A 27,417-nucleotide genomic window follows, 5' to 3' on the forward strand; every position below is an offset into this window, starting at 1 on the left:
CTTCTATTCTCTGTGGGCACAAACCGGAAAGGACTGAAAAGCCTGCCTATTGGTAAATGGATAAAGAAATTGTGGTATATCCATATAATAGAATACCACTCAATAACAAAGAGGGAACTACTGATGAAACACTACAGGATGAATCTCAAAAGCCTTATGCTAAGTGAAAAAAGTCAGACACAAAAGACTGCACAAGTTTGAGTCCATTCCTAAGAAACTCTAGAAAAGGCAAAGATTTATTGACAGCAGATCAGTGGTTGCAGGGATCGCAGCGTGGGCCGTGGTACGGTACGGCACTAGTTTCATCACAAGACTGCGGCAGAGCCCCCAACAGAATGCTTAACAACTTTCAGCTCTCCGGGCCACCATAGTTTCTGGAAATTCTGCATGTCCGTCTGTGTCAGGGCTCCTCCTAGTGGAATTGCAGTGGTTCTTCGAAGGCCACCTTGTCCAGTTCAGGTGGCTACTGCCCGCCCGAGGACACCTTCTCAGCCCTGCCCACCCACCTCTTCACCGGCCAGCTTCCTGTTTACTCTGGCCACCGTCCAAGCCAGTCGTGAGTCATAGAGTTTCCCTTTAACTTTTCCTTTTCGATTCCGCCCACTTAAAAAAAAAAAGGCAGTTTCGATTCTCTCTGACACTGCCGGCTCCGCCCCCAAACAGCACATTGGAAGCCCGGCGTCGGGGCAGGGGCGGGGTAGGGAGGCTGCGGGTCCTCGACGCCGTCGTGCGTTGCGCTCGTTCCGCCTCCGCACCGCGCCGCTTCGTGGCCCGTGGGCGCTCTCGCAGCGGCCGTCTCCCCCATTCCTTGCCTCGCCACAGCTCGGTCTCTTCCGAAGGTCTGGAGAGCGGAGGCACTGCCGTGGAGCCCGGGAAAACGGTGATGGAGCGGAGGCCATCGAGGAGGTCGCGGGGCGGCGGCGCGCGCTTGGCGCCCGGGCTAGTCCCCGCGTCCCGGCCCGCGGAGCTGCGGGGTGCGAAGCTCTGGCTCTTCCCCAGCGCCGACCCGCTCCGCAGCGCGCTGTCCCGGAGGACCGAGGCGACGCGCCAGATGTGCTGCACGCGCGAACGCCTGGCTGTGCTGGAGCGCGGCGGCGCCGGCGTCGAGGTCCACCAGCTGCCGGCGGGGAGCGACGGCGCCAGGAAGCCGAGTGAGTGGGGCGGCGCAGCGCCCGCTCGGCCCTCCCGCCGCGGGCTGGGGGTGTGAGTGCGGTGGGCTGCCGGGGTCGGAGTCGCGGTCGGGGCCAGCAGGGACGCTTCTCTAAAGAGTGGCCCGACTTGTGGGTGTGCAGTCCTTCTCTCACCGCGAAGGACATTCAGAAGGGGACCCGACGCCGCAGCGGTCGGCGGAGGCCGCAGACGCGCTTCGGCCCGGGGGCTTTTCGCGCTTGGCTCGTGCAGCATCCCTGCGCTCTCCCCGCCCCGAGCCCGGTGGGCGTGGAGTTTGGCGGGGTGGTGGCGAGGAGTAGTCGGCTGCGTCCGCCAACCGCACGGAGGGAGTGTACCGGCAGCATCTTAACCTCAGCCAGCCCTCCTCTGTCGTTGGTTTCTGTTCCAAGTGTGTTTCTCACTGACCCCTTTTTCGGTCCGCTCCTATTTGGAGTCTTTGGAGAACGTCTTTCGCGTTATCTTGTTCTCAGTGACGATGTTTGCAGGCATTTTAAAGAGTGCTTTCAGTTGCACTTCTCCGTGGTAAACTCTGTAGAGATTAGGTCCGGTGTCCGTAGCTCCCATTCTACAGGTGGGCGGGAAAGCAAATGGCCACACACTTAACTGAAAAATTTGCCCTTCTGTTGAGTGAAGAACATGATATTTTACTTTTGTTCGTTTTACTTTTAACTTGAGCGGAGTCGAGGTTTTTTTTTCTGTGGGTCATTCGCATTTCTTTTTGGTGAACTGCCTGTTCATTTATATCTTTGCCTGGCTTTTTTAAAAATTGAGTTGTCGGGCTTCCCTGGTGGCGCAGTGGTTGAGAGTCCGCCTGCCGATGCAGGGGACACGGGTTCGTGCCCCGGTCCGGGAGGATCCTACATGCCGCGGAGCGGCTGGGCCTGTGAGCCATGGCCGCTGAGCCTGCGCGTCCGGAGCCTGTGCTCCGCAACGGGAGAGGCCACAGCAGTGAGAGGCCCGCGTACCACAAAAAAAAAAAAAAGAAAATATTGAGTTGTCATCTTTTTCGTATTTATTTCGAAGAGTTTTTGAATATTGAGTTAGAGGAGCCTTTTGTCGGTCATATATGTTGTAAAATTTTCCCCGACTTGCTTTTAGCTAAGGTTATTTTATTGTATACTTCATCAATATTTTACGGAGGCTTATGCATTTTGTGTTATGTTAGAAAGCCATTCACAATCCTATTTCTTTTTTTAATGTTCTCATCTTTATACAAATTTTAAGATTTTACTTTTAAACCTAAAATTTTTGATACACTTGGAAATTATTTTGACTTAAGGAATGAAGTAGGGGGCTCTAGATTGATTTGTTTCTCCAAACTGGCTAGCCCAATGTCCCAATACCTTTTTTTGAATAAACCCTCCTTTTTTTCAACTGATTTGAAATGCTGGGTCTCTAAAAAACTTTAGTCTGTTGGGCGATTTCTTCTTTATTACCAAACTGTTTTGGTTCTCTTAGCATTTTTATTATGAAGTCGTTTGTGCTTTGATATTTTACATGAATAAATTTTTTTTCGTTAGAACTGAAAACTGAAACAGGGTCCCAAATCTATTCTACTTTTTGTGAACAAATTAAATAAGAGTAAATGGCATAGTGGACAGTTTTAAATCTTTAACTTTTATAAAGGGCTAAATATGCACTAATGCCAATAACAATTCTTTTAACAACATCCTTTTTAAAAATCGTCCCCCCAAACCAAATGTCTCCTTTTAAGAATATAGGCCTTGGCTTCTAGATGGAGCGTCAGGAGGGGTTTATTATTGTTATTTGTTTTGTTTTTGGAAAGAATACACAATATATTTACTTTTTAAATTAGTTGTGGGGGCTTCCCTGGTGGCGCAGTGGTTGGGAGTCCACCTGCCGATGCAGGGGACACGGGTTCTTGCCCCGGTCCGGGAAGATCTCACATGCCACGGAGCGGCTGGGCCCGTGAGCCATGGCCGCTGAGCATGCGCGTCCGGAGCCTGTGCTCCGCAACGGGAGAGGTCACAACAGTGAGAGGCCCGCGTACCAAAAAAAAAAAAAAAAAAAAAAAAGAGTTGTGTTGTCCAAAAATTAAGGTATATTTTCTTAACAGCCTTTTTCATTTCTAGCTCTTCAAATTTAGTTTCTCTTTCTGAACTTCTTGAACAGGAATCTAAAAGCAAACTTTTCCCAGGTGTTTTAAGTGTATTATGATGAAATGCATAATAATAGTGGGTAACAGAATGGTGACAGCTCCTGGTTGGATTTGCTCTGCAGAGTGCATTAAGTTAGGGAAAAAAATGAAGATACATTCCATGGACCAAGGAGCAGAGCACATGCTGGTTCTCTCCTCAGATGGAAAACCATTTGAGTACAACTATAGCATAAAACATGCAAGGTAAGGAAGGTTTTTTCTTTTATTAAAAATTATTTAAATTTTACTCAAAAGGCAATCATAATTTTTGTTGGAAGATGTTACTTTATATGATCCTTGTCGCCTGCTTTATACAGTGACATCTTAAGTAAATGGTGAATTCTATCAATGAACTAGAAATCAATTTATGTCTCCCATTGCATGCACCATGTGTTGCTTTGGCATTTAAAGGAAATGATTGCTTAGTCCACGTAGCCCCAAACTGGACTTGCACATTCATTAACTCATTTAACCCTCATAATAATACTATAAGTTATATTTACAGAAATAGTTTTCAACCTTGGGAAAAAATGAATTATCATGGAATGATTTGTGAGACTTTTTACTAGTAGATCATGTGAATTAGAAGTTATTTTCATCTTGTATTATTCCTGCATCATAAAATTATTGTTTGCAAAAGTGTCTTAGAATCATCTTACCACAGTTTTGTAATGCACATTATTTTCTTTTTAAGCCACTAATTAAAGCATGTTATTATTATAATAATTTTAGATGTGCTGAATGTGAAGCAGTAAATTTAATGTTTTGAGCTTCAGTCCTAATTAAATACAGTTAATAATTCTTACATCAATGTTGTGACTTCCATTATGTGATCAATATAAAACATTTTCTTTCATCAGGTTTCAGTGCATTTTACAAGAAAAAAATAATATAATTCAGATCACATGCGGAGATTATCATTCGCTTGCACTCTCAAAAGGTACTTTTCTGGAATATTAATTGTTTCTTAGAGGGAGCGAATGTGTGTGTGTATAGAACTAGTAGAATGTATGTGCTTCACTTTGTAAGAGGACAGAAGTATGGTTTTGAATGTGATATGGTCTAGAGCACTACTAAAGGAGATACAAAATTAGAATTCTTGAACCTATAAAATCTTCAGGTTTTCATAATTATTATTCCTACCTTTTCTTCTGTCAAAGGACAAAACTAAAACAATTTGGTAACGAGTTTGATGTCCTTTATTTAAGGGAAAAGAACCCATGGATTGAGAGTGTACAGGGCTTCACAAGCAGTGGAACAGTCTTCCCGAGGAGTTTCGGGCAAGGGCGAGTTTAGTGTCAGAAGCCTCAACGCGGAAACCGGGCGTGATCGGCTAAGGTTGCGTGGCTGACATTTAGAAAGATCAAGGAACAAGGAAATCAGTGTAGAGCGCAGCGTCGACTTGGTGCTTGGGGATTGGCTGACTGCATATGCTGTGTTTCTGGTCAAGCAGAGCATTTACAGGGGCATGAAAGTTTGGTTTGGTGACATGGAACCTGGGCTACCTCTTGGGCCTAGAGCTTTATTTCAGAAGTTCCATGTTTTTTTATTTTTCAAATATGAAACAGTGAAAATATTCTGAATAATCAAAATCTCCTCTCTGGAAGCAGGACCAGGCATGGTCCACCCTTTTCCAGAACTTTCTTCCCTTTTCCTAGTGCTCTTCTAGCTCCCATGATGGGAGCTCAGAATCCCTTGGGTCTGCTTTTATGACCAGTTTGCAGGCCTCTGACGTGTTTTAACATTACCTTTTGAATTCAGAGATTCTCCCCAGCCCTTTATTACTTCCTGTTTCTTATCAGATACCATAATGGTAGGGAAGGGAAGTAGTGAATATGGAGTATTTCCTGAAGAAACTTGACCTAATTAAGACAGGAAGGCGATAGAGGGGGGAATTCAGGATCAAGGAAATGTTTTAAATACGTAGGACAGATATAAACATAAACTGAATGAAAGCTGGAATTCAAGGGAAGTAAGTAATCAAGTATTTGACCTGTACTGAAGGCCCTGCTAAGGTTTGAGTGTATAAAACTTGTATTGGAAAAAACTGGTTGTTTGAGTTCATCCATTTATGAACAGATCTTTCAGTTTGAGTATCTACCATGTTGAGGTTGTGAAGATGAGACAGACACACTGTGCCTTCAAGAAGCCCAGGATCTAGGGATGTGGGGCGAAGGGGTTGTTCAGGGTTTGTAATTGGTAAATCACAATCTAGGAAGAATGAAAGTTGGGAAAGCAAGAAAGGGAACTACTGATCGTTCTTAGTCGTATCATAATATTCCTGGTGGCTGATAGGCATGTGATAATTACGTTTGAAGGAAAACCTCTGTCTCCCACCAGGTCCTGCTCAGTAAACATTAAATCTCCGATATATTTTTTTAGACTCCATTAGATACTGTCATCTCTATTAGATAATATCTAAGAACTTTTCTTTAAAAATATGATCCAGTGTGTATAGGTATGACTGACTCACGTTGCTGTGCACCTGAAACTAACACAACATTGTGAATCAACTATACTCCAATAAAAATTTTTAAAATAAATAAGTAAAATAAAAATATGTTCCATATATTCAATTAATGGAAGAAGATGCTCACTCTTTCAAAATACTGTGCTGCAGTTTTCAATGTATTTTTAAGGTATTTATTTGGCATCTTAAGGCACTTGGGAGAGGGAAAGAAAGAAAAGTAGTTTTAGGTTTTATTTTCCCAAATGTAGAATGTTTCTATCTTTCATGGGCCCATCCTGTGGGATTTTTAACATAAGTGTTTCTTGAATTTGATTATAATATATTCAGATAGCTTTATTCTTTGTCCGTTCGGGCTGCTGTAACAAAAATAGACTGGGTGGCTTAAACAACAGAAATTTGTTTCTCACGGTTCTGGAGGTAGAAGTCCAAAGTCAGGGTTCCAGGAGGTTCGGTGTCTACTGAGGGCCAGTTTTCTAACAGGTGGAGAGGATGAGGGAGCTCTCTGGGGACCCATTTATGAGGGCGTTAACCCCATTCATGAGTGCCCCCCACCTTGCCATCTCATCTATTCTAGTCACCGCCCAAAGGCCTCACCTCCTAATACCGTCACACTGAGGGTTAGGATTTCAACGTAGGAGTTTTGGGGGGACACAGACATTCAGTTCATAGCACTACCCTTTGAGGTAAGAGGTAAGGAATTGTAACTGTCATTGCTAAATAGAAGGTTCTGGTTTTTCTGACCCAGACATGAGAGGATCTGGGCAGTCTTGTCAGTTTGAATGGAGGAGATCATGATGGTATATAGTATGGATAGCACATAATGTCCTAGGGTGATGTCTGCTGCATTTTAAACTTAACTAAGACAGTGTTTTCTCTGTTTACGTCAAGGTGGTGAGCTTTTTGCGTGGGGACAGAACTCAGACGGCCAGCTTGGAGTTGGAAGAGGATTTGCCTCGTTCCCTACACCGCAGATCGTGGAGCACCTCTCAGGAGTCCCCTTGGTTCAGATTTCTGCAGGAGAAGCCCACAGCATGGCCTTATCCATGTCGGGAAACATTTACTCATGGGGGAGAAATGATTGTGGACAGCTGGGCCTGGGCCACACCGACAGTATGGAAACATATTTTCAAATTCATATTCTAAACAAATATATATTTGTCATATAAGAGATGAATGTACCACAGACTTCCCTGGCAAAAATGATTCAGATCCCCACTTTCATTAGCACTGATCTCCCCGGTTATCTCTCTGTCTTCAGGGCAGAATCGGTCTAAATGACATGCATGCGCAGTGTGCCGGTCATGGCTGTAATTGAGACATGTGTCAGGGCCAAGTGGGAAAAAGGGAAAGAGCATTGGACTGGGGATCAGAATACCTGGGCTTTGATTCCCACTTGAAGTTAACTAATTTCAGGACCTACCCAAGTCACTTACTTTTCTCTAGGTCTTATTTTCTTTTTCTGTAAAGTGATGAGTTTGGATGAAGTGACCTTCAAGGTACTTGTGCACTTAAATGTCTATTATTCCAATTACATTAGGACAAAAGGATACTAAAATTCTATTTAGAAACTCACCTGTCCCAGTCTCATAAGGTATTCATTACATCTGTACACACACACGAAAACACAAGAATTCGCATTATTGAGCTACCCCTACAAAGCAGATGGCAATATTTCTGATTACCCCGAACACCTTGTTAGAGATTTCAGGTGTGGCAAACTCAGCTGCTTCATTAGCTGTGGTGATGTACACGTTCCCCCCAGAGTTACTGATCAGATAACTGCATTTCTGCCTCACGTGGTCCAATGCTAGTTACTCAGGAGAACCCGTAAGTCAGTGTTAGAAAAATACTCAGAGGAGGAAAAGGAATAAAGGACAGTTGAACTTATTTTTGCGGAATCTCTAAGTACTTGGACGAGAAAATAATCGTGAAAGAGAGAAGAGGTAGTGGAAGGGAAGGACAGTGTAGTAGAGACTTTGAAAGAAAAAAAGAAGCTTTATGTTCATTAAAAGGGTAATGCTAGATGGGACTTGGAAATATCAGGTATGCTTCAATGAAGGCTAATCAGGTCAGGTTCAAAAGAGAAGAAGGGGCTCTGGGAAGTGAAAGTGACACTTTCACAGGTGAGGGCCCCCGACTACGGCCCTTTGACCACTGCGCACCTCAGCTTTTAGACCTAAATGTACCAACACAGAGCCTTTCTTGTCAGTGTGTTAGGAGCTGTTGTGATGGGCCTAGAGGAAGTAGTCTGGGTATTTTATCAGTAGGTGGAACTCTAGTGTGAAATTCACCATTTCCTTTGGGTCACTTGAACTCTTCTTTCCCTTGCCTAGATAAAGATTCTCCTTCCCTTATTGAAATGCCGGACAATCAGAAAGTTGAATTTCTCGCTTGTGGTGGCTCTCACACTGCCCTGCTAACAAAGGTGCGTTACCCTTGTCTCTCTGACTGTAATTCCAGGAGAGCACTTGGTAGTGGAGAAAGCACTAGAACCTGGAGATGTGGGCAGCTGGCGTTTCCCAGGGAAGAAAGGTCACCACTGCCCACACGCAGGACTGTCCTGATCACTGGGGGGCTTTGCTTTGATGGTGATTTTATTGATTTTTCACTGACGCCTTTGCATCAGTGAGTGTTTACTTCTGTGTCATATTTCTCTAGAATCTGATACGAAGTTCCCTTTCTTTAGGGTGGGCTGGTGTTTACTTTTGGTGCTGGAAAGTATGGGCAACTCGGTCACAATTCAACACAGAATGAGTTAAGACCCTGTTTGGTAACTGGACTTGTTGGGAATAGAGTGACCCAGATAGCCTGTGGAAGGTGAGTTGTAAAGTGTCAATGAAAATTGGTAAGATGTGCACGGTAAATTTAGATAGGTAGTTTAATAAAATGTCCATCGAGTTTCTTTGATTGAAATAAAGGTATCAGACATTTTCAGATAGGTGAAGATGCTTAATTTTACATTATTAGACAATCATAATAAATATTTTACTATAGATATTTACTTTCATTGATTTTTTTTAATGTGTAAATATATTTACTTTCTGTTGGTCCTTTAGTGAAATACCTTTGTAACTGTTCGAATGCACTTTTATCTTAAAAAAAAAAGTTATTTATTTGGAAAAAAATGAACAAACATGAGTTAGAAAGGTTTATCCATTGATATCATCACTCCATCTCTGCATCGACCAAAGGAACATTGTCACCACTTTGGATTTTTCGTAACATACATTCCTCCGAGTAGCATGTGTTACAGAAGGAGTCCTCACCTTAGAAATGTCTTACTGCAAACCAGGCAGTACCCCTGCTAACACAGGAGAATTCACTGGAAAGACACAAGACTCACTGAAAGCTCCTACACTGATGATCACTTTTATTACAAGAGGAGGATACAAGTTAGAACCAGTCAAAGGAAGAGATGCCTAAGACAGAAGGGGTCCTAAGTCTAGAAGGGGTCCAAACGAGGAGCTTCTGGTGTCCACTCCCCTTGGAGCCATGGGCCGTGTTACCTCCTCCCAGCCTGATGCATGACTGAAGAATATTGCCAACCAGGGACGCTCACCCAAGTCCAGGGTTGTTATTGGGGTTTCATTGCTTAGTCATGATTGATTGAATTCTTGCCCATGTGGTTGAACTCAGCCTCCAGCCTCTGTGTATCGAGAGGTTGGGCTTACATACAGCTGGAGGGGCTTCCATGAGCCACCTGGATAAACTATTAGGTGTGGTCTTAGGGGCGGGCCTACCATGAATAACAGAGACACTCCTGTCACTTGGAAAATTCTAAGGCTTTAGACATTACCTCCCAGGAAGTGAGGACAAAAGCCAGACCTCGGAGTAAGGCCAGATTCTTCCCTTATACATCTGTATAGTAGGAGAGGCCATCAGGCAAATCAGTAAGAACATCAGCATGATAAAGGTCTTTGGGAAATAGAGCGGGAGCTCGGGGAGGATCACCTAATGCTAGCTTCTAGGATGGGGCGGGGAGGGACTCAGAGATGGCTTCCAGAAGGTGGTGACTCAAGCCAAGACCTAAAGAAGGAGTAGAAGGCAAGAGGTGGTGCTTGTTCTGACAAAGGGAACGTCATTTGCCAGGGTGCAGCCTCGTGGCCTTCACCACGCTTAGGGGTTCCAAAATCGTCTCAGCCACACATGAGTGGTTTCCTAGTTTCTAGGTGGCTGATGTCATCCATTGGAAGTTGGTTAGCTGTTTCCCTGACCGAGTAGTGTAATTTCTTCAGTTTACCGGATTGCTGCATACTCTAGTCATTGTGGATAATTGAGAATTGACCATATGTGCTTTCATTTAATAGGCAGCACACACTTGCCTATGTTTCTGATTTGGGGAAGGTCTTTTCTTTTGGTTCTGGAAAAGAAGGACAACTGGGGAACGGTGGAACACATAATCAGCTGATACCATGTCCCATGAAATTGTCATCAAAGGAAGAACTCACATTTGGTAAGTTCTTTAGGAGCACAGGATTCGGCATGAATACCTTGGTTGAGAAAGTGATTGTTCTAAGTGTGTAATGTGGGCAAGAAAAGAAATGTCTGACGGTGAAGGGAGGTTTTCTAAACATTGCTTTCATTCGTTTACTTGTAACCAGCGTAACACAGCCAATCTAATTTATCAAGTCGAAATAACCATTAGTTTTCCCTTAGCCCTTCAGGTTAAGATTAATATGGATTTAAAAGGATACAACATAAAATAGACTATATGGGTTCAGAGGCCTATGCAGCCTCTGATTCCAGTTTTCAAGGGACCTATTAATTCCATAGTGATTGTTCTTCTTACCTGATTAAATTGACTCATAATCGTATAAAACCCTCAGAATGATGAGCAGCTGACATATGCCAGGCAGTGTAAACTGTGCCTAGCTCACCGGCCCTTAAACAGTTCCAGGAGATGTGTCCTCTCAGTTGTCTTCTGCTGGAGGGTGCAGAGACTCGGAGGGCAGAAGGTTAGCCCGGGAAGGGTTGTGGCTGGACACGTGAACTGTGCCCTGTGTAACTCTAGAGCCTTCGCTCTGAGACGTTCCACTGTAGAAGTGCCTCGGAGCCCTTGGGTCACTTGTTTCTGAAAGCTTAGTGGTGACCGGAAGTATCAGAATTCTCTCAGTTCTTCTGGGGAAATGAACAGTCGGGTTACTTCCTTAAGCAGATCAAGTATTATATCTGATTTCTTATAACCACTTGCATAGGCTTTTGAAGTACTTAACATCCTTCACAGCCAGTAGTCGTTGATTAAATCTTGAGTTGTAGAATAATAAATAGGGTTTTTAGTAAGAGGCGCTGAATTAAACCAGGGAACAGTTAACTAATCAAGTATTTGTTTGACTGTGTTGTATATATAAGTATTTATGTTAATTATGTGTATTAAACTGATAGCACGTTGCCGACCTTGCGAATCATCTATGTTTGCTAACTAGACTTTACTCTGAAGTAGATATGTATTTCTGCTTTATCGGTAGGAAATGTACTGAGTCTTTGTCTGTCAGAAAGGTAAAAGGACTCAGTTTAAGAGGAATCTGAAATTATTTAGGCTGAGTGTGTATATTTGTATCAGATGAGTTTCTAAACTCTTATTTTTTGTAAATCCCTTTCAGAAAGCCATACCTCAGAAAAGGAGTTAATAATGATTGCTGGAGGAGATCAAAGCATTTTGCTTTGGGTGGAAAAAGAGGTAAAAATAGATCTCTAGAAGTTTTATAACTTGGTATTTTAAGTAAAACAGAAGGTTCTAGAATCTAGATTTGGTGAATTCCAAAATCATCAGGTTACCAGGCTGAGTTTGGGGAATGGTTAGACGTTATCGATCCTTTATTGTCTAAACTACATACGTATTTACTCACAAAAGTCAGCAGATTTGCCCTTAGTGTGTGTCAAATACGTGTGATTTCCTTAGACTCTGCTTACCTTTCGGGAGGCCCCTTGCCAAGAGCATTTTGGTCAGGGTGCTAGTGAACCAGCAGGTCGATATTCTGAAGTGACTGCCAGCCAATACTAAAAAAGACCCGAGGTTTATAGTCTTATGAATACTCAGTCTGTAACCTCCATATCCTACTCCACCAAGGCAAACTGAGTTCCTGCCACTTCTGTACCGAGTCCTTTAGGATCTCGCCACTCAAAGCTGTCTGATGTTCAGTTTAATCTGATCATACCCGTATAAAGTGTTCAGTGTTGGGGCATTCAGAGAAACCTACTTTGGATCTAAGCACCCTTGGACAAGAAATTGGCAACCAGACAAATGATTGATTGTTCCTTGGTAGAATCTTACTTGATGATTTTTGCAGAGCTATGTTGTCCATGCTTAGTATTACTCTCTATCCCTAGAATGTGCCTAAGAGTTGGATACCTATTTCTGTGGTGTCTAAGTTACTGTATTTTACTATTTTGTTTGTTTACAGAATTCCTATGTTAATCTGAGGAGGAGAATTCCTACCTTGAATGAAGGCACTGTAAAGAGATGGATTGCTGATGTGGGGACTAAACAGTGGCAGAATACAAAAAGGTGCACCCTAAGTGTCTGTCTGCTCATATACCTCTCTAAAGCAGTGTTTCCCCAACTGGTTCTGCACGATACAGAGATGTGAGATTTTGTGGTCCGCTAGTGGTCCATTAGTCAGAGATCTGCAGAGAAACAGAACCAATAGGGTGTGTTTGAGGGTGGTGGGGAGAGATTTTAAGGAATTGGCTCATGCAATTGTAGGGGATGGCAAGTACAAAATCTCTGAGGCAGGACAGCAGGCTGGAGACCCAGGGAAGAGTTGATATTGCCGCTTGAGTCCCAAGGTAGTCTGGAGGCAGAATTCCCTCTTCCTCTGGAGACCTTAGACTTTTTCTCTTAAGGCCTTCAACTGATTGGATGAGGCCCACCCACATTATGGAGGGTAATCTGCTTTTCTCACAGTCTTCTGATTTGAATGTTAATCTCATCTAAAAAATACCTTCATAGCGACATCTAGATTGGTGTCTGATCAAATCTCTGGGTACCATGGCCTAGCCAAGTTGACACATACAATTTAGCATGTAAGCTCCATGGGGGCGTCTTTCTTTACTGCAGGACTTCTCTGGGCCTTTGATATGTTTAATTGTGACACTGAGCAGGAAATAGAGTCTACAGTTTCTCAACCCTCGTTGACTTTAGGGCCTCTTGTTTGTTGAGCTGTTATTCACAGCTGAACAGCTTAGGCAAGCTTACTCTCAATGATAGAACTCCTACCATCTGTACAAATTATACTCATTTATACAGGCATTTCCTTTTAGAGACATTTTTAGGTATGGCTTCCTAATTCTGGAAAGTAGTTATACCAAGTAGCTGCATCGTGCAGAGCACAAATGGTCAAGAGCTATTTGTGCAAGTACTTCTATGACACAGCTGAACATACATCCCCACCTTTCATTTCTGGTAATTTTTTTTGTTTCTACTCCAGTGGAATAGAAATAAGTAGGGCTTAGAAAGCTGGGTGGGTTGGGAGTGTTTTATTTGTCCAAGAAAATATCCTAGGTCAAGCCTTATCCTCTTCTCCTCTGGCTTCTCTGAGTACATATCTTATTATTTCCCACGTTTGCCTCTGAAACTTTGAGATTTCGCAAATGAGACTTTCAGATGCCCATGGCAATATGCAAATAAATTGGAGATGGAGGGAGGAATTTGAAGGACAATTTGTCATGTCTCCTGCTACAAGGAGGCATATTCTGATTTGTTTTAACCACCATCTTATTCCTAATATAGGGAAATCAGAGAGATATTCTCATCTCCTGCATGTCTGGCTGGAAGTTTTTTAAGGGAAAGGTAATATATATAATAAATTTAAAATTCTGTTGAAAACACTGTATCGATAGCATGGTGACTATGTTAATAATACTGTATTGTATGTTTGAAAGTTGCTGAGAGAATAGATCTTACAAGTTCTCATCACAAGAAAAAAAATGTGTAAGTGTGTGTGGTGATGAATATTAACTAGACTTGTGATCATGTCACAGCATATGCTGTACATATGTCAGTGCATCATGTCGTACACACCTGAAACTAATATGATGTTATGTGTCCATTATATCTCAATTTAAGAAACTGTGATAGATGATAAAGAAAATGATTTGAGGGTAAAATAATTATGTATGTCTTTATCTCTTTTTAAAAATTACCTTTTTTTCCCCTACAAAAGCACATATATGCTTGCTGTAGAAAATGTCAAAAAGAAAGACATGAAACAAAAAGAAAATGGAAATCAGCCAAAATTCACCACTTAAGCGTAATAGCTAGTGTTTGTATAAATATTTTTTATGCAAATCTGTAGTTTTACAAAAAAGGGGATTATATTGTTTTATACATTTCTTCACGCTTAATACATTTGCCCATCTTTCCATTTTATTCCATTTTTATATTATTCAGTATTTCCCCATAACATCATTTTAGTGGTTGCATGGTATTCCATGGGAAGGGCGTACCTTAATTTATTTGATTACTTCCTTATTACTAGATACTAAGGTTTCTTTGAATTTTTAAGTATTATGAAAGAATGACTTTGTACTTCTTTTCCTAAATATTGGTATAATATTTATTTAAAAGAACTTTTTCTGTTTTCAGACACTAAATATATGTATTATTTCACAAAGAATGGGTCTAATTTTAGACAGTATATTCAGTCCAGTATAAATGTAGTTCTTGAGTTAAGATAGACATTTCATTAGTAGTTTTCTCTTTGATTACTAAAAATTTACTGCTCTGAAACCCCTTTTTTGGTCCCTGCTTGTAGTTCATGTAACTGGAAAACAAGAAATACCTTTACCTTTTTCCTGTGGCTATTTTTTTTTTGTACTGGAAAATAAATATTTATTGATTACTCATTTAAGATAAGACAGTATCTGATGTGAAGTCTGATAGCGTACGTATAGTTAATGCGGCCTTGATACTTTTTGACATTTCAGAAATAATCACATTTTGTCAACTATATTTTCAGTTGTGTTTGTATTCAGTCAAATTTTTATAGTTACTGAAAAGGTGGGAAAAAAGTAATTTTATTAAAATGAAGCAAGCTTGAGAAGAAACTTTTCATCTGGATAAATAATCTAATAAAATATTTAATTTTGAAGTGTCCGTTTTCATTTACTTACTCATCCATTTTTCATTTACCTTCCTTCCACAGAATAGCTGCAGAAACGATGTCTCTTCATTTGGACTTAAATGCAGCAAGGGACACCTTTATGGAGTTAACTCAAAAGGACTGGATTACTAACACGGTGGTATTCTTCAGATTGTTACTTGGAAAAAGAAAATACACTGAAACATTTTTATAAGAACTCAAAATTGCAGAAGAAATATCTTGTTTTCAGATACTCTTTGAGACCCTGTGGCATATATAGATTAAGTTAAACTCAGCTGCCATTCAGGAGTTTCCCCACTTAGGGTGAAACAGCTGGTAGAGGAGGCACTTAGGTTACAAATAATCTAACTAGTTCATCGGTGCCCACACACACATACACGTGTATGTACAGGCACTCCCCTAGAGGGAATGTTTTCAATTTAGGGCTTTAGGAAGATGATTAAAATATTTGTTGAGACTGGTACACTAGAATAAGAACAACATTTTATTTGCAGTTATTTTAAACATAAGTATAGAAATGAAAACACTTTTTCTGATATGAATGTCCCCCTCACCAAGGACTGCCTGGTCTGCACTTCCTTTTCTGTAGGTTCTAGAATATTCTTGTTCTTTCTGGGATTGTTGCTTCTTTGTTTCAGCACTGTTCCTACTATCTTTAGGCTTCCCTCTTGGGGATGCTTCAGGCATGCTTCCTTTATGAATGTAGCCTTTCCTAATGTAGCTTTTATTAATTTATTTCCCTGTTCTACTGTACTGATTGATCTAGGGGTGGTACTGTCTATGTTGTTCTCTCAATCTGTTTCTTTCTGGGTCTCTGGCTCATTTTTGCGCATGCGCTCTCTCCCTCCCTCTCTCCTCCCCCTCCTTCACTTCTCTTGGCTCCCCCCACCCCCATTTGGTCTTTCCTTCTGCTTCTGTGGCTCTTATTCTTTCCCTCTCTGTGTCTCGTGCTTGTTCTCTTCCTGCTCTCACCTCCCTCACCTGGTCTCTGGCTCTGTCTGTCACACTCAGCATTCTGTATCTTAGCTGCAGGTTCTCTCTCGCGCACTCTTTTCTCAAGGGAAGATGGAAAATTTAACTATGTTAACTTTGGCAGAACCATTGCCCAATGAGGAGTCTGATGTAAAATGGATCCTTAATTATGCACCTTTATCAGGACTCTGCAGCAGTTAGTAGAAAGATCACCAAGAATAGAAAGCCATGTCTGCATCTGTGAAGGGAAGAGGTTGGACCAGTTCATCACCAAGGCTAATTATCCTTAGCTGTGCCAGAACAGTATCATATACAGTGCAAGCGACATAATCACAGAGCAGTCTCCCAGTGGTTCAGATGGGACAGTTGGATCAGAAGACCTGTAATGTTTCTGTTTTGCGATTTCTGTGACATGGACTCACAGACTTGGCCTTCCTTCATTTATTCAGCAAATATTTGAATACTGCTGTGCGTAGGGAACTGTGGTGAGACCCCTGTCTTTAGAGGCTCCTGGTTTAGTGAAGGAGACGGATACCTATGTGCAGCTGTCAGTTGTCTTCCCTAGTTCCTAGCTTAGAACATACTGGGTGTTTAATAAATATTTTTAGATGAATGAATTGATTCATTACCTGGGCAGTGAATGGTCAGCTCTGTTTAGAGTGCTCAAAACAAGGTGCCCAGGGGGAGGGGAGTTTACCAGGTACCTACAGGGGAAGGACATTCCAGGCAGTCAGGAAGGTGTGCACCAAGGCACAAGCTGTGAAACAGTATAACTGGCTTGAGAGCGGTACAGTGGTTCTAAAGGGCTGGGAGGTTCGGGGTTGCGGATGGTGAAGAGCCCAGAGGAAGGAGGGGGGCACGAGCAACCATCAGTTGTGCATATGACTCTGAAGACTGAACCTCGTGGTGGGAGCCCAATAGGATGTTTTGATGTGAAAATAGATAATTGTAAGATTTTGTAGATGTAGAGATATCATTTAGCTAGTATCTCATAATTTAGTGATTGAGTTTGAGCTTTGGAGTCAGAAAGATCAGGAGAGATTCTCACTTAGCTCTGTGACCCTCAGCAGGTTAATTTCCCTAACGTGCGGAGTTCTCATTTATGAATCGGGGTTAATAATACCATCTATGTTACAGAGAAACGACAAGGATAAATGAACTTATATATGTGAATTACTTAGACAAATAATAAGAACCCTGTAAGCACTAGATTATCTTCTTAACGGGCTTTTAGGCAAATTATTACCGTTATCTGAGCCCACAGAACACATAAACATTCAGAATTCCATTTGAATTTTTCTTCAACACGTGCATTCTGAATTGGGGAAACTAAGAAGATTGGAAGGGCTAGAAACTAGAGTTTGGTGGAGAGAGTTTGTGATGAGACAGGTGATTCTGTGAGAAGGTAACAGGAAACCATGCGGATTTTCGTTGTTTTTGTTTGTTTTTTATTTTTGTTTTGCTTTGGGAGATTCTGACACATCTTCTTTTAAAAATGAGGTGTGCTAGTGGAACTGGAGGGAAGAATGTGGACCATCATTGGGAGGGCTGCCTTTTAGTTCTGAGTCCATCCAGTATAATCTTGCACACGTGATTTCTTCTTGATCTCCTTCATGAACCCCAACAATTGGACGGAGAGGTTACTTGTCACACGTTTACACATCTAGGTATTGGGGAAGCTAGATGAGATGGGTTGTGGACATGGGTTTTAGAGAGACCACGTGATTGCTCCAATTTCATGGTGGGCTGAAACTCCGGGTTCCACACTTTATTTTATTACAGTAATTGCTGTGTTCTGAGTGTCTTTTCCTGGATCCTTTTTGACCACAGATAACCACATGTCTCAGGGATACTCTGTTGAAAAATCTTCCATTTCATTCTCCACATCAAGAAGCTTTAGGAGTTTTCTTCCTTCTCCCAGAATGTCCTGTGATGCATGACTGTAACAACTGGGAGAGCCTGGTGGTTCCTTTCGCAGAGGCTCTTTATAAAATGCGTGGCCAGTCGTCAGAGGTCCTGGGTAAGATGGATGGTTTACATTTGAAAACACATGACTGTCTTCTCAATGGAAACACGTGCCTAGTGAAGTTACGGCAAAACTTAGGTGATCGTGAACACATTCATGGTTGTTAGTTCCTAGTCTTAGCATATTCTAACATGCTGCAGTAATTACTGTGTTCATCCAAGATGGACTGTTCTAGTCCCTTTTCAGCGTGCTTGTAATGATACCTGTGTGGCTTGGTCATGAGGTCCTTTGCCCCCTACTTTTCATTATGAAGAACTTCATACACAGACGTTGAAAGACTAGTACAGTGAATCCCAGATGCTCTCTACCTGAGAGTCAACAGCAGTTAACATGTTGCCGTGTGTGTACAGATTACATTTTATTTATGCTGAACTATTTGGAAGTGAGTTGGAGATATCAGGACATTTTACCCATAATATTCAGCATTCATCTCCTAAGGATATGGAATCCTGTATTACCTCAACATGGTTACCACAGCTAATAAGATTAGCCGTGATTCCATAATATTACCTCACATCTAGGCCATATTCAGATTTCTGCACTTGTCCCGAAAAGTATTGTACAGGCTTTTTTTTTTTTAAAGAGCGTGGGTCAGTAGTCCTGTTCAGTGTCTCACATCTAGGTTTGTCTGATTGTTTCCTCCTGTCCCTGTATTTCCAGTACACTGGAAATTAGGTCTAGGGGCTTGATTATATTCTAATGAGGTTTTTGACACAAATAGCATATTCAGCCCAAGAAAGTCCATTCTTTCATATGTTTTGTCACATTGTAAGCGATGAAAAGCTGGTTTAAAGCATTTTTCTTTTATACAATGCGGAAAGATGGTTTTTAAGAGTTAAAAACTCGTGCTAAGAGGGCAAAATAGAGTCATGTAATCACAAATAGTTCTTAATCTGGTTTTTAATACTGTATGCTATTTCATCTGGGCAAAAAATGTGACTGATTAATTTTGTCTAGTTTTTTTTTCCCCCCAACAAATGAATTAGATCCAATCTGTGGCTCTCTTACTGTCAAGGCATTTTTTTGAGAACATTAAATTCTACACTTTCAATTCCGATTGTATTTACTGAAAAATTTATTACAAATGTGTCTTTATGACTACAATATATATGAAAATATTCCACCAGTTTCAGAAAATACTGACTACTTTTTACCTTTAAGAATCCAAGAAATATTACATGCTGACAGTTACTTACCTTCGTATCCCTCAGAGGAATATTGGGCATCTCTGCAAGAAGCTGCTTTCATCAGACTGGTGCAGATGTTTAAAACAGCCGTCATTGCTCAGCTGAATTATTGGGCTGGAACTACGGAGAATAACTATCACATTAAAACTCTCCTAGAAATGTTGAAAAAGCTGCACAGGGTAAGTGCTGTTCTAGAAACCCGTATATCTTTATTTTGCAATAAAAATTCCCTTGGTTTCACCTGGCTTGAAACTTAAGCAGACTCTTACGAAACATGAGGTCGGTACTGTTATTTTTAAAATGTTGTTTTTTGTGAATTAAGTCATGCATATAAAGGAGTGTGTCTAGTATCTGTATACAGTTTAAAGAAAAGTAGTAAAACAGACATCAGTGTAACTACCACCCATGTTAAAAAAGAAAACATTTCTAGTGCTTTAGAAATGCCTGTGTGTCTCTCACAGATAATACACCCTCGCCTCGCGGAGGTAGCCAGGATCCTGGATTTTCAGTTAATCATTCACTTACGCTTCTTTATCTTTTTATAGCCATGAGTATCTCTTGACACTATGCTGTTTAATTTTGCTGTTTCCAAAATTTCATATGAATCGAATACATGCTGCTTACACAACGTTCTGTTTTTTTAGACTCATCCAGATTAATACTTATGTCTGTACTTCATTTTCACTTCTGTATCACACCATAGTGTGACTCTACCAGAATTATCCATTCCGGTATTGATGGATATACAGTATGTGCTATTTGCAATTCTTTTTTGGGGGGAGGGTTCCTCTATGAGAAAACATGCTACTGTCAACATTTTTGTACTTATCTTTCGGTGTCCATGTGTCAAGAGTTAGTTTTTAGTTTCCATCCCTAATTCTGGAATTGATAGGTTGGAGGATATGCCTGTGTTGTTCTTTATGGGTAGTGACAAACTGTCTTCCAAAGTGGTTGGACCAATTTAAATCCTCTCCAGGAAATGATGAGAATTCTGTTGCCCCATATCTGACTTTAAAATTGGGAAAATATTTTTCGTGCCATATTGAAATCGTGCCAGATTATGACTTTATTGATTGATGGACTGCCGAGTTGGGTTTTTGTCGCTGCGTGCGGGCTTTCTCTAGTTGCAGCGAGCAGGGGCTACTCTTCGCCGTGGTGCGTGGGCTTCTCACTGCGGTGGCTTCTCTTGTTGCGGAACACGAGCTCAGTAGTTGTGGCTCGTGGGCTCAGTAGTTGTGGCTCACGGGCTCTAGAGCACAGGCTCAGTAGTCGTGGCGCACGGGCTTAGCTGCTCCGCGGCATGTGGGATCTTCCCGGACAAGGGCTCGAACCCGTGTCCCCTGAATTGGCAGGCAGATTCTTAACCACTGCGCCACCAGGGAAGCCCCAAATTATGATTTTAATTGTATTTCCCTGGTTCTGATGCATTAGAGCATATTTTCATGTTTATAATTGCAGTACTTGTTTCCTCTTCTATAGAATACCTGTCCTTTTGTTCAATTTAAATGTATTTAATTTTTTCTTATTGGTTATAGGAGTACTTTTTAGTTTGGATACTAGTCCTTTGTCAATTATATGTGTTGCAAATATCAAGTCCCAGTTTATAGCTTGTCTTGGTGGTTTTTGATGAACTCACTTCTTTTTTTTTTTAACTTGTTGGCCACACCCCTCAGCATGTGGGATCTTAGTGCCCCGAGCAGGGATTGAACTTGGGCCCCCTGCATTGGAAGCGGGGAGTCTTAACCCCTGGACCGCCAGGGAAGCCCGAAACTCAGGTTCTTAATTTTAATGCAGATAAAATTTGGGGACTTCCCTGGCGGTCCAGGGGTTAAGACTCCCAGCTGCCAATGCAGGGGGCACGGGTTCGATCCCCAGTCAGGGAACTAAGATTGCGCATGCCACACGGCATGGCCAAAAAAAAAAAAAAAAAATTTTGTCAGTCTATTCCTTTATGATCTTTACTCCATGTGTTTTGTTTTAAACTTTTTTTTCCTTCAAGGTTTTAAATTGTTACCTGGATCAGGGATCTGGAGGACTTCTTTTTGGAAAGGACCAGATGGTAAATATTTCAGGCATCTGTGAGACTTTACAGAATAAGCAGAGGGCCTGATTTGGCCTCAAGGGCTGCTCTAGATAGTCTAGATAGTCTTCTAACAGAGATGATAGCTGGGACCAGAGGAGGAGTTCAAACAGAGGCTTATACACCGTATGTCTAATGTTTAAAAGGTTAGAAATCTAGCTAACAACGTGTTAAATGAAATAAAATATACTCTATCTTCCCACCTTGACAAATAAACCTTCCTCATGACAGGGGAAGCCAGGTTTGAATTTCGAAACCTTGGCTCCTTACAGAGTTCTGCAGCGAAAGGGGAGGCTCCGACGGACCCTCCCCGCTCCCACCCCAGGTCCTCTGCACTTCTCTTCCTTCCTTGGTTTTCTCCCACACCAGGGCTGTCACGTGGCCGTGTGTGGACACCTCAGCCCACGTCTCTGTGTTCCATCCCACCTCCCACAATAGCCATTCCTTAGCCAACCCTGGGGCCCTGGAGCCTTGGGGTGTGTCACCTGTGACACTTCCACTCCCCAAAGGGCAAGTGGAGGGAGAAACCTGTGGAGCTCCTGGGGCTGGCTTGGAGCCGTCTGGGCAGGGACTTGCGGGTCTTGGGTTCTGGAGCTCAGTCTAGATGGGGATGTGTGATGAGTGGGCTCCATATAGACAGGCCCCGTTGACCCTGCAGACCCCTTGTGGGAAGGGGCTTGGCTGGAGGAAGCCCAGAGCAAAGACCTTTAAGTCAGAGGGCAGAGGTCACTCCTGCCAAGGTCTAAAGGGAGTATTGAGGTTAGCTTTGCCTTTCACACGTTGGTGTTTAATCCAACTGAAAATTTATTTTTATTATTTTCCATATGAAAACAATTACCTAGCACCGCTTAACTGAAATTCTGGCCTTTCTGCACTGATAGGTCATGTGAACTGTCATAAAACAAGTTTCTGTGTGTGGGGTTCACGTACAGGCTCTTTTCTTACTGTTAATCATTTTATGCGGCTCTATATTGTTTCTACTTGCTAAAAGAAACACTCCTGTCTTGTTCTTGAAGTGAATCTTGGATATTTTTGGCATTTGGTTCTTCCCTATAAATTTTGGAATTGGCTTTTCAGGTTCTACACACACATACACAGATCTTACTGGGAATTTGATTGAAATTGCATTTAATCTGTACTTCACTTTGGGGAGAATTGATATCTTTACTGTTGTGAATCTTCATGGTATCTATTTCTTCTACTTATGAGATTATCTTTTAAGTTTTTCAATGAGTTTTTGTTATTTTACTATGAAAGTCTTGGATATCTTTAGTCAAATCTATTCCAGGGTATTTAACTTTTTTTAAGTTTTTGTAAATGGTATCTTTTAAAAACTATATTATCTGTTGTTGGTTTAACAGCAGATAAATGCATTGATTATAGGAATGCATTGTAAGAATGCATTGATTTTTGAATATTGATTTGTTTTCTTTTTCCTTTTTTTTTTTTTTTTTTGGCCGTACTGTGCAGCATGTGGGATCTTAGTTCCCCACCCAGGGATTGAACCCAGGCCCCATGCAGTGGAAGCTCGGAGTCTTAAACCACTGGACCGCCAGGGAAGTCCCTGAATGTTGATTTTTTTAATAACCAGTGAATTTGCTAAATTCTCGCATTATATCTAGTAATTTAACTGTAGATACTTCTGCGTTTTCTGTGCAATCATATCTTTGAAAAACATAATGTTTTTTTCTTCCCAATTCTTAGGCATTTTATTATTTTCCTTTGCCTTGTTGCACTGGCTAGGCCTTCCTACCCCTAGTTGTTCAAGAGGAATGTTGAATAGAAGTCATAGTGATAGTAGGTGCCTAATCTTGTTGGTGATTTTAAAGGAAAATTCTGAATATCACTATTAAATAACATTTTAACTATGGGGTTTTGTAAAATAATCTTTCTAGGTAAAAGGATGTTCCCTCCATTTCTAAGTTGTTACACGTTTTAATTCAAAACAAGTATTGACTCTCTCCTCCTGAAATTCTACTTATTTTGTATGTTAGATCTTCTCGCTCTGTCATCCATGTCTCTTAATCGTCCTGTCATAATTTCCATCTGTTTGTCTCTTTTTACCCCATTCTGGATGATTTCTTCAGCCCTATCTTCCTGTTCATGAATTAGCTTTTCAGTGATTTTTGCCTGCTATTAAAACTGTATTTTGGGCTTCCCTGGTGGCGCAGCGGTTGAGAGTCCGCCTGCCAATGCAGGGGACGCGGGTTCGTGCCCCGGTCTGGGAAGATCCCACATGCCGCGGAGCGGCTGGGCCCGTGAGCCATGGCTGCTGAGCCTGCGCGTCCGGAGCCTGTGCTCCGCAACGGGAGAGGCCACAGCAGTGAGAGGCCCGCGTACCACAAAAAAAAAAAAAAAAAAAAGAACAAAAACTGTCTTTTGAGTTTTATTTCTAGTAGTATGTTTTTCACTTCTGGAAGTTCTCATTGGTTCTTTAAATTTTTTTTCTTGGTCATTATTTATAATTTCTGGGTACCTGAAGTCTTTGCAGGTCAGTTTTTGCTGTCTTTAGTTTCTGCTGAATCTTCCTCACGGCTCCTTCATTATCATGTATTTTGTGACTCTGTGTGTGTGTGTGTGTGTGTGTGTGCGCGCGCGCGCGCACCATTTTAACTACAGTTTGCCTCATGGTCTTGGAGTTAGGGTGGGGATGGGTTGATGCAGGAGTGGAGGAAAGAGCTTGTTCATTTCTAGGTTACCCTGGTTCACTCTAATGGTAGCCCTTTTGGGTCCCAGATTTATGAAGCAAGTTTCCCTAATTTGAACAGAGTCTGGGCTTTGTCTCCTTTTCTCAGCCTCAGCCATTGAAACTGAAGTTCAGGTTCACCAGGTTTGGCAGATACTCTCGAGGGAAGTACCACCTTCCCTTAGTTCTTGACCTGATTATTCCATCCAAAAATGTTGGTTTACAGTTTATCCTGTATTTATGGTTGTTTTCAGTGAATCAAAGTGCCTAATCTATCAAACTGCTTAAAAAAAAGGTCTGCCCTACTGCTGAAAAGTGATGCCTGTTCCTGGCTGTTTTTAAAGGTTTTATATAAAAGTGAAAGATCAATCAAAAAAATAATTCCAGGTCTTGAAAAATTGAGCAGTTTACTGAAGAGCTCAGGGAAAGTGTATTGTGATGAGCTTGCCACTTACAAAGAGAATTCCTAGAAATACTGAAGCAGCAACAGAAGAAATCTTGAAGGGATCCTGCTTTGCCCTTGGACTCTAACAGGCAGCGTCAGAATGTTTGTCAAGCTCCCCCCACACACACCTCCAGCAGAATCCACGAAGACGACGCACCTCTTTCTCCATGACTCTGAGGCTTCTGAGGCTCTTGACAGTGCAAGGCTGAGATCAGCGGGGTCCTAGTCACAGGGATGAAACAGCATCCCCGTGCAGTGGCACTGGTCGGGGAACTAAGATCCTGCAAGCTGCAGAGTGCGGCAACCGCCCCCCGCAAATTAAGAGAAAGAAAGAACGTGACATGAAGTATTGGGCCCCAGAGTAGTTTGGATTCATATTACACTGTATTTTTCTTTGCACTTGAGTTTCTTTAAAACTTCTTTATGGATTAAAAGTAGAAGTTTTTCATCATACCATCAATTTCTACTATTAAATCTTAGGTATTCTTTATGCTCCTGAAAGTTTGGGGCTTTGGCAGTGGGGGAATTGGATAGAACTTAATTCTGGTCATTAAAAGTATGTTTAACTTGCTGTTTATTCTGATAATCTAATTTATAGCCATTAAGCAAAATTGTCTTTATATAAAGAACTTTCTCACAGGTGGTGTTTTATTTAAGGTAAACCAGACTAAATGTCAGCTGCCTGAAAATATCTTCAAAGTAAATGAACTCACACACTTGCTTGATTTTTATGAAGATGCATACAGAAGGACCGTCTGGAAAATGGGCGCAGTAAGTATGGCATATTTAAAGAGGGTATTGATCGTCGGTAAGTTAATACAGGCACTCGTTCTGTAACTTTGTACGAATTTCCAAAACTTCCTGTACTCTGCAGAGCTGCCCAATAGAAATAGCAGGGTTTATGGGAAAAGCAAGGCAGACCCCTCAAAACCGATGCAGTTTTGTACCCAGAACACTGACAGAAAAGTGCTTCCTACCTGGGGGGATAGCTCAGATCAACCAGGCAAGCGGCTGTGAACAGTGCCGCGAGATGAAAAATGCACAAAAACCGAAGGGTAGAAATCTCTCCACACCCTGATTAGAGGACCGGTGGTACTGAGATAACACCTACGGGAGTGGAGCTTTGCTCTTAAGGTAGGTATAGGAGGCTCGGTAACTCACCAGGAGCCAGCAGGATAGGGCTGTAACTTTGGGGAGGGTTCCCTGGGTATAAGTACTCCTTTTTCATTTTCTTAAAATAAAGCTAAAGGGTTCTTGCTGCCAGTTCAGCAGCTAATCTGAGATTTTTTTCACCTTTTCTCTGAAGGTTCTAATTCTACTCCTAGCACATCATCCTTTGCCTGGGAAGAATCTTGTCTGAGCTAACCAGCCATCTGCATTCTGTCAGTCCCCTGCTTACCGAATGCATCTGAACTAATTTCACGTTTCAGAAGTGCAGGTGGCAGCAGAACAGACTCTTTGGGAAAATGTCCAGAGTTTATAATTAATGGTGAAATTAAATGAGTACTGAAAACACTAGGTGTATATACCTTTCACTGATAGATATAAAACATTTCCTTAGAATTTTATATATCTGAGCCTTACTGACCAGCATTTTGGATTGCTTTGGCTATAAGTACTGAGACCTGAAACCATCAGGGCTTTAAGGCTAGGAAGTAAGGCGTAAGATTTCTCTGTCCTTTCATTTATCAAAATTGTTGTCATTTCCATTTTTAGGACACTTCAGTGGACATCCACTATCCTGTCATATTCAGTCATTTTCCTTTTATCTTTAATATTCTGTCGAAAGTAAAACTACTGTATGCAGACTCACGTTTAAAAATACAGGTATGCATGCCTATTTCTTTGTTTTCATTAGCAAATCAAATGATGAGTACCTTTTCCAGCGTATAATAGAGGAGTGGTAAGGGAGCCACCCACTGGTGAAACCAGTGGTGGTCATAGCATTCGAGAAGCTTATACTCTAGTGAAGAAGGCTATGGGCTTCCCTGGTGGTGCAGCGGTTGAGAGTCCGCCTGCCGATGCAGGGGACGCGGGTTCGTGCCCCGGTCTGGGAAGATCCCACATGCCATGGAGCGGCTGGGCCCGTGAGCCATGGCTGCTGGGCCCGCGCGTCCGGACCCTGTGCTCCGCAACGGGAGAGGCCACAGCAGTGAGAGGCCCGCGTACCGCAAAAAAAAAAAAAAAAAAAGAAGGCTAGAGAGGCTGTCACAATTTGAGTTGGGTTGGCCTTGAGGCATATTACGGCCTCAGTAGCAAAGGCCAGAGCTTGGGCCTAGCTGTAGGGCTTTTGCCTTGAGGTTGGCGCCGGTAGTCTTCTGAACGGTACTCAAAGACGCATGGCAGACGTGGGCTTGACTGGGATTAGCACCAGTACATAAGAAGGTCTAATCTAATGGGAAAACATAGTAGTGGGAATAGAGGTGACAGAGGATTCTTGAAATTCAGACCCAAAGAAACGGCTGGCTGTGATCATGCCATAATAAAGGTTTGTGAAAAGTATTTCCCTTGCAGATGTACTTACTGTCATCAGCTGACTTGGTGCTGTTTGTCAGCGTATCCAGCAAGGGGTTTTGAACTTAAAACTGTACGCTTGAAAATGCCTCAGAAAATGCACCTCATTGCATTATTATAAGGGTTAAATTTGTTGATATAGGTAAAGCATTTAGAACAGTGCCTCTCCCAAAGTGCCCGAAAGTGTTAGCGCTTGTTGTCACTTCTATGCTGATATATGCATCTGTATATCTATATGCATGAATAATATTCAAATCTATGTCATAAAAGTAGATACCTTTACCTAATGCAGTTGCCATAATAAAACAAAGTAGGAAATTGATTTATAAGTTCCAAGTAAGACCATTAATGAAATATTTAACAAAGGAAAATGGAAAGAAAAAGGATCCGAGAACTTGATTTTGCTTCAACCCTGTAACTATTCTCTCTTGATTCTAAACAAGCTTCCGGTAATTTTTTTATAGAAATGGCATTTGATTTCTCTCTGTTTTGCTAAGAGACATAGACGTTAATGATCCCATATTGCCATTTGGTTCCAGGTGGACGGTCTGTGTGTCTGTCTGTCAGTCTGTGGGTCTGTCTCTCTCATGGTAACTTCGTAGATTACC

The 27,417-nt window shown here is 41.8% G+C and overlaps 1 protein-coding gene across 1 annotated transcript in view; it reads left to right on the forward strand.

Annotated features, from left to right (window-relative positions):
* Positions 1 to 883: 883 nt before the first annotated feature.
* HERC5 (HECT and RLD domain containing E3 ubiquitin protein ligase 5) overlaps positions 884 to 27,417 on the forward strand; it is a gene marked incomplete at its 5' end in the record, with an annotated part of 40,707 nt that continues 14,173 nt past the window's right edge. Inside the window, 15 exons of the mRNA XM_082653223.1 lie at positions 884 to 1,151; positions 3,412 to 3,532; positions 4,189 to 4,268; positions 6,687 to 6,908; positions 8,132 to 8,223; positions 8,485 to 8,615; positions 10,106 to 10,251; positions 11,399 to 11,475; positions 12,200 to 12,303; positions 13,528 to 13,587; positions 14,942 to 15,035; positions 17,702 to 17,891; positions 19,109 to 19,263; positions 24,953 to 25,066; positions 26,012 to 26,122. Coding sequence (XP_082509349.1) covers positions 884 to 1,151; positions 3,412 to 3,532; positions 4,189 to 4,268; positions 6,687 to 6,908; positions 8,132 to 8,223; positions 8,485 to 8,615; positions 10,106 to 10,251; positions 11,399 to 11,475; positions 12,200 to 12,303; positions 13,528 to 13,587; positions 14,942 to 15,035; positions 17,702 to 17,891; positions 19,109 to 19,263; positions 24,953 to 25,066; positions 26,012 to 26,122 — 1,965 coding nt within the window. The remainder of the gene's footprint in view (positions 1,152 to 3,411; positions 3,533 to 4,188; positions 4,269 to 6,686; positions 6,909 to 8,131; positions 8,224 to 8,484; positions 8,616 to 10,105; positions 10,252 to 11,398; positions 11,476 to 12,199; positions 12,304 to 13,527; positions 13,588 to 14,941; positions 15,036 to 17,701; positions 17,892 to 19,108; positions 19,264 to 24,952; positions 25,067 to 26,011; positions 26,123 to 27,417) is intronic.

The sequence above is a fragment of the Grampus griseus genome (genome assembly GCF_964374135.1).
Source record: "Grampus griseus genome assembly, chromosome: 4".
NCBI lineage: Eukaryota > Metazoa > Chordata > Mammalia > Artiodactyla > Delphinidae > Grampus > Grampus griseus.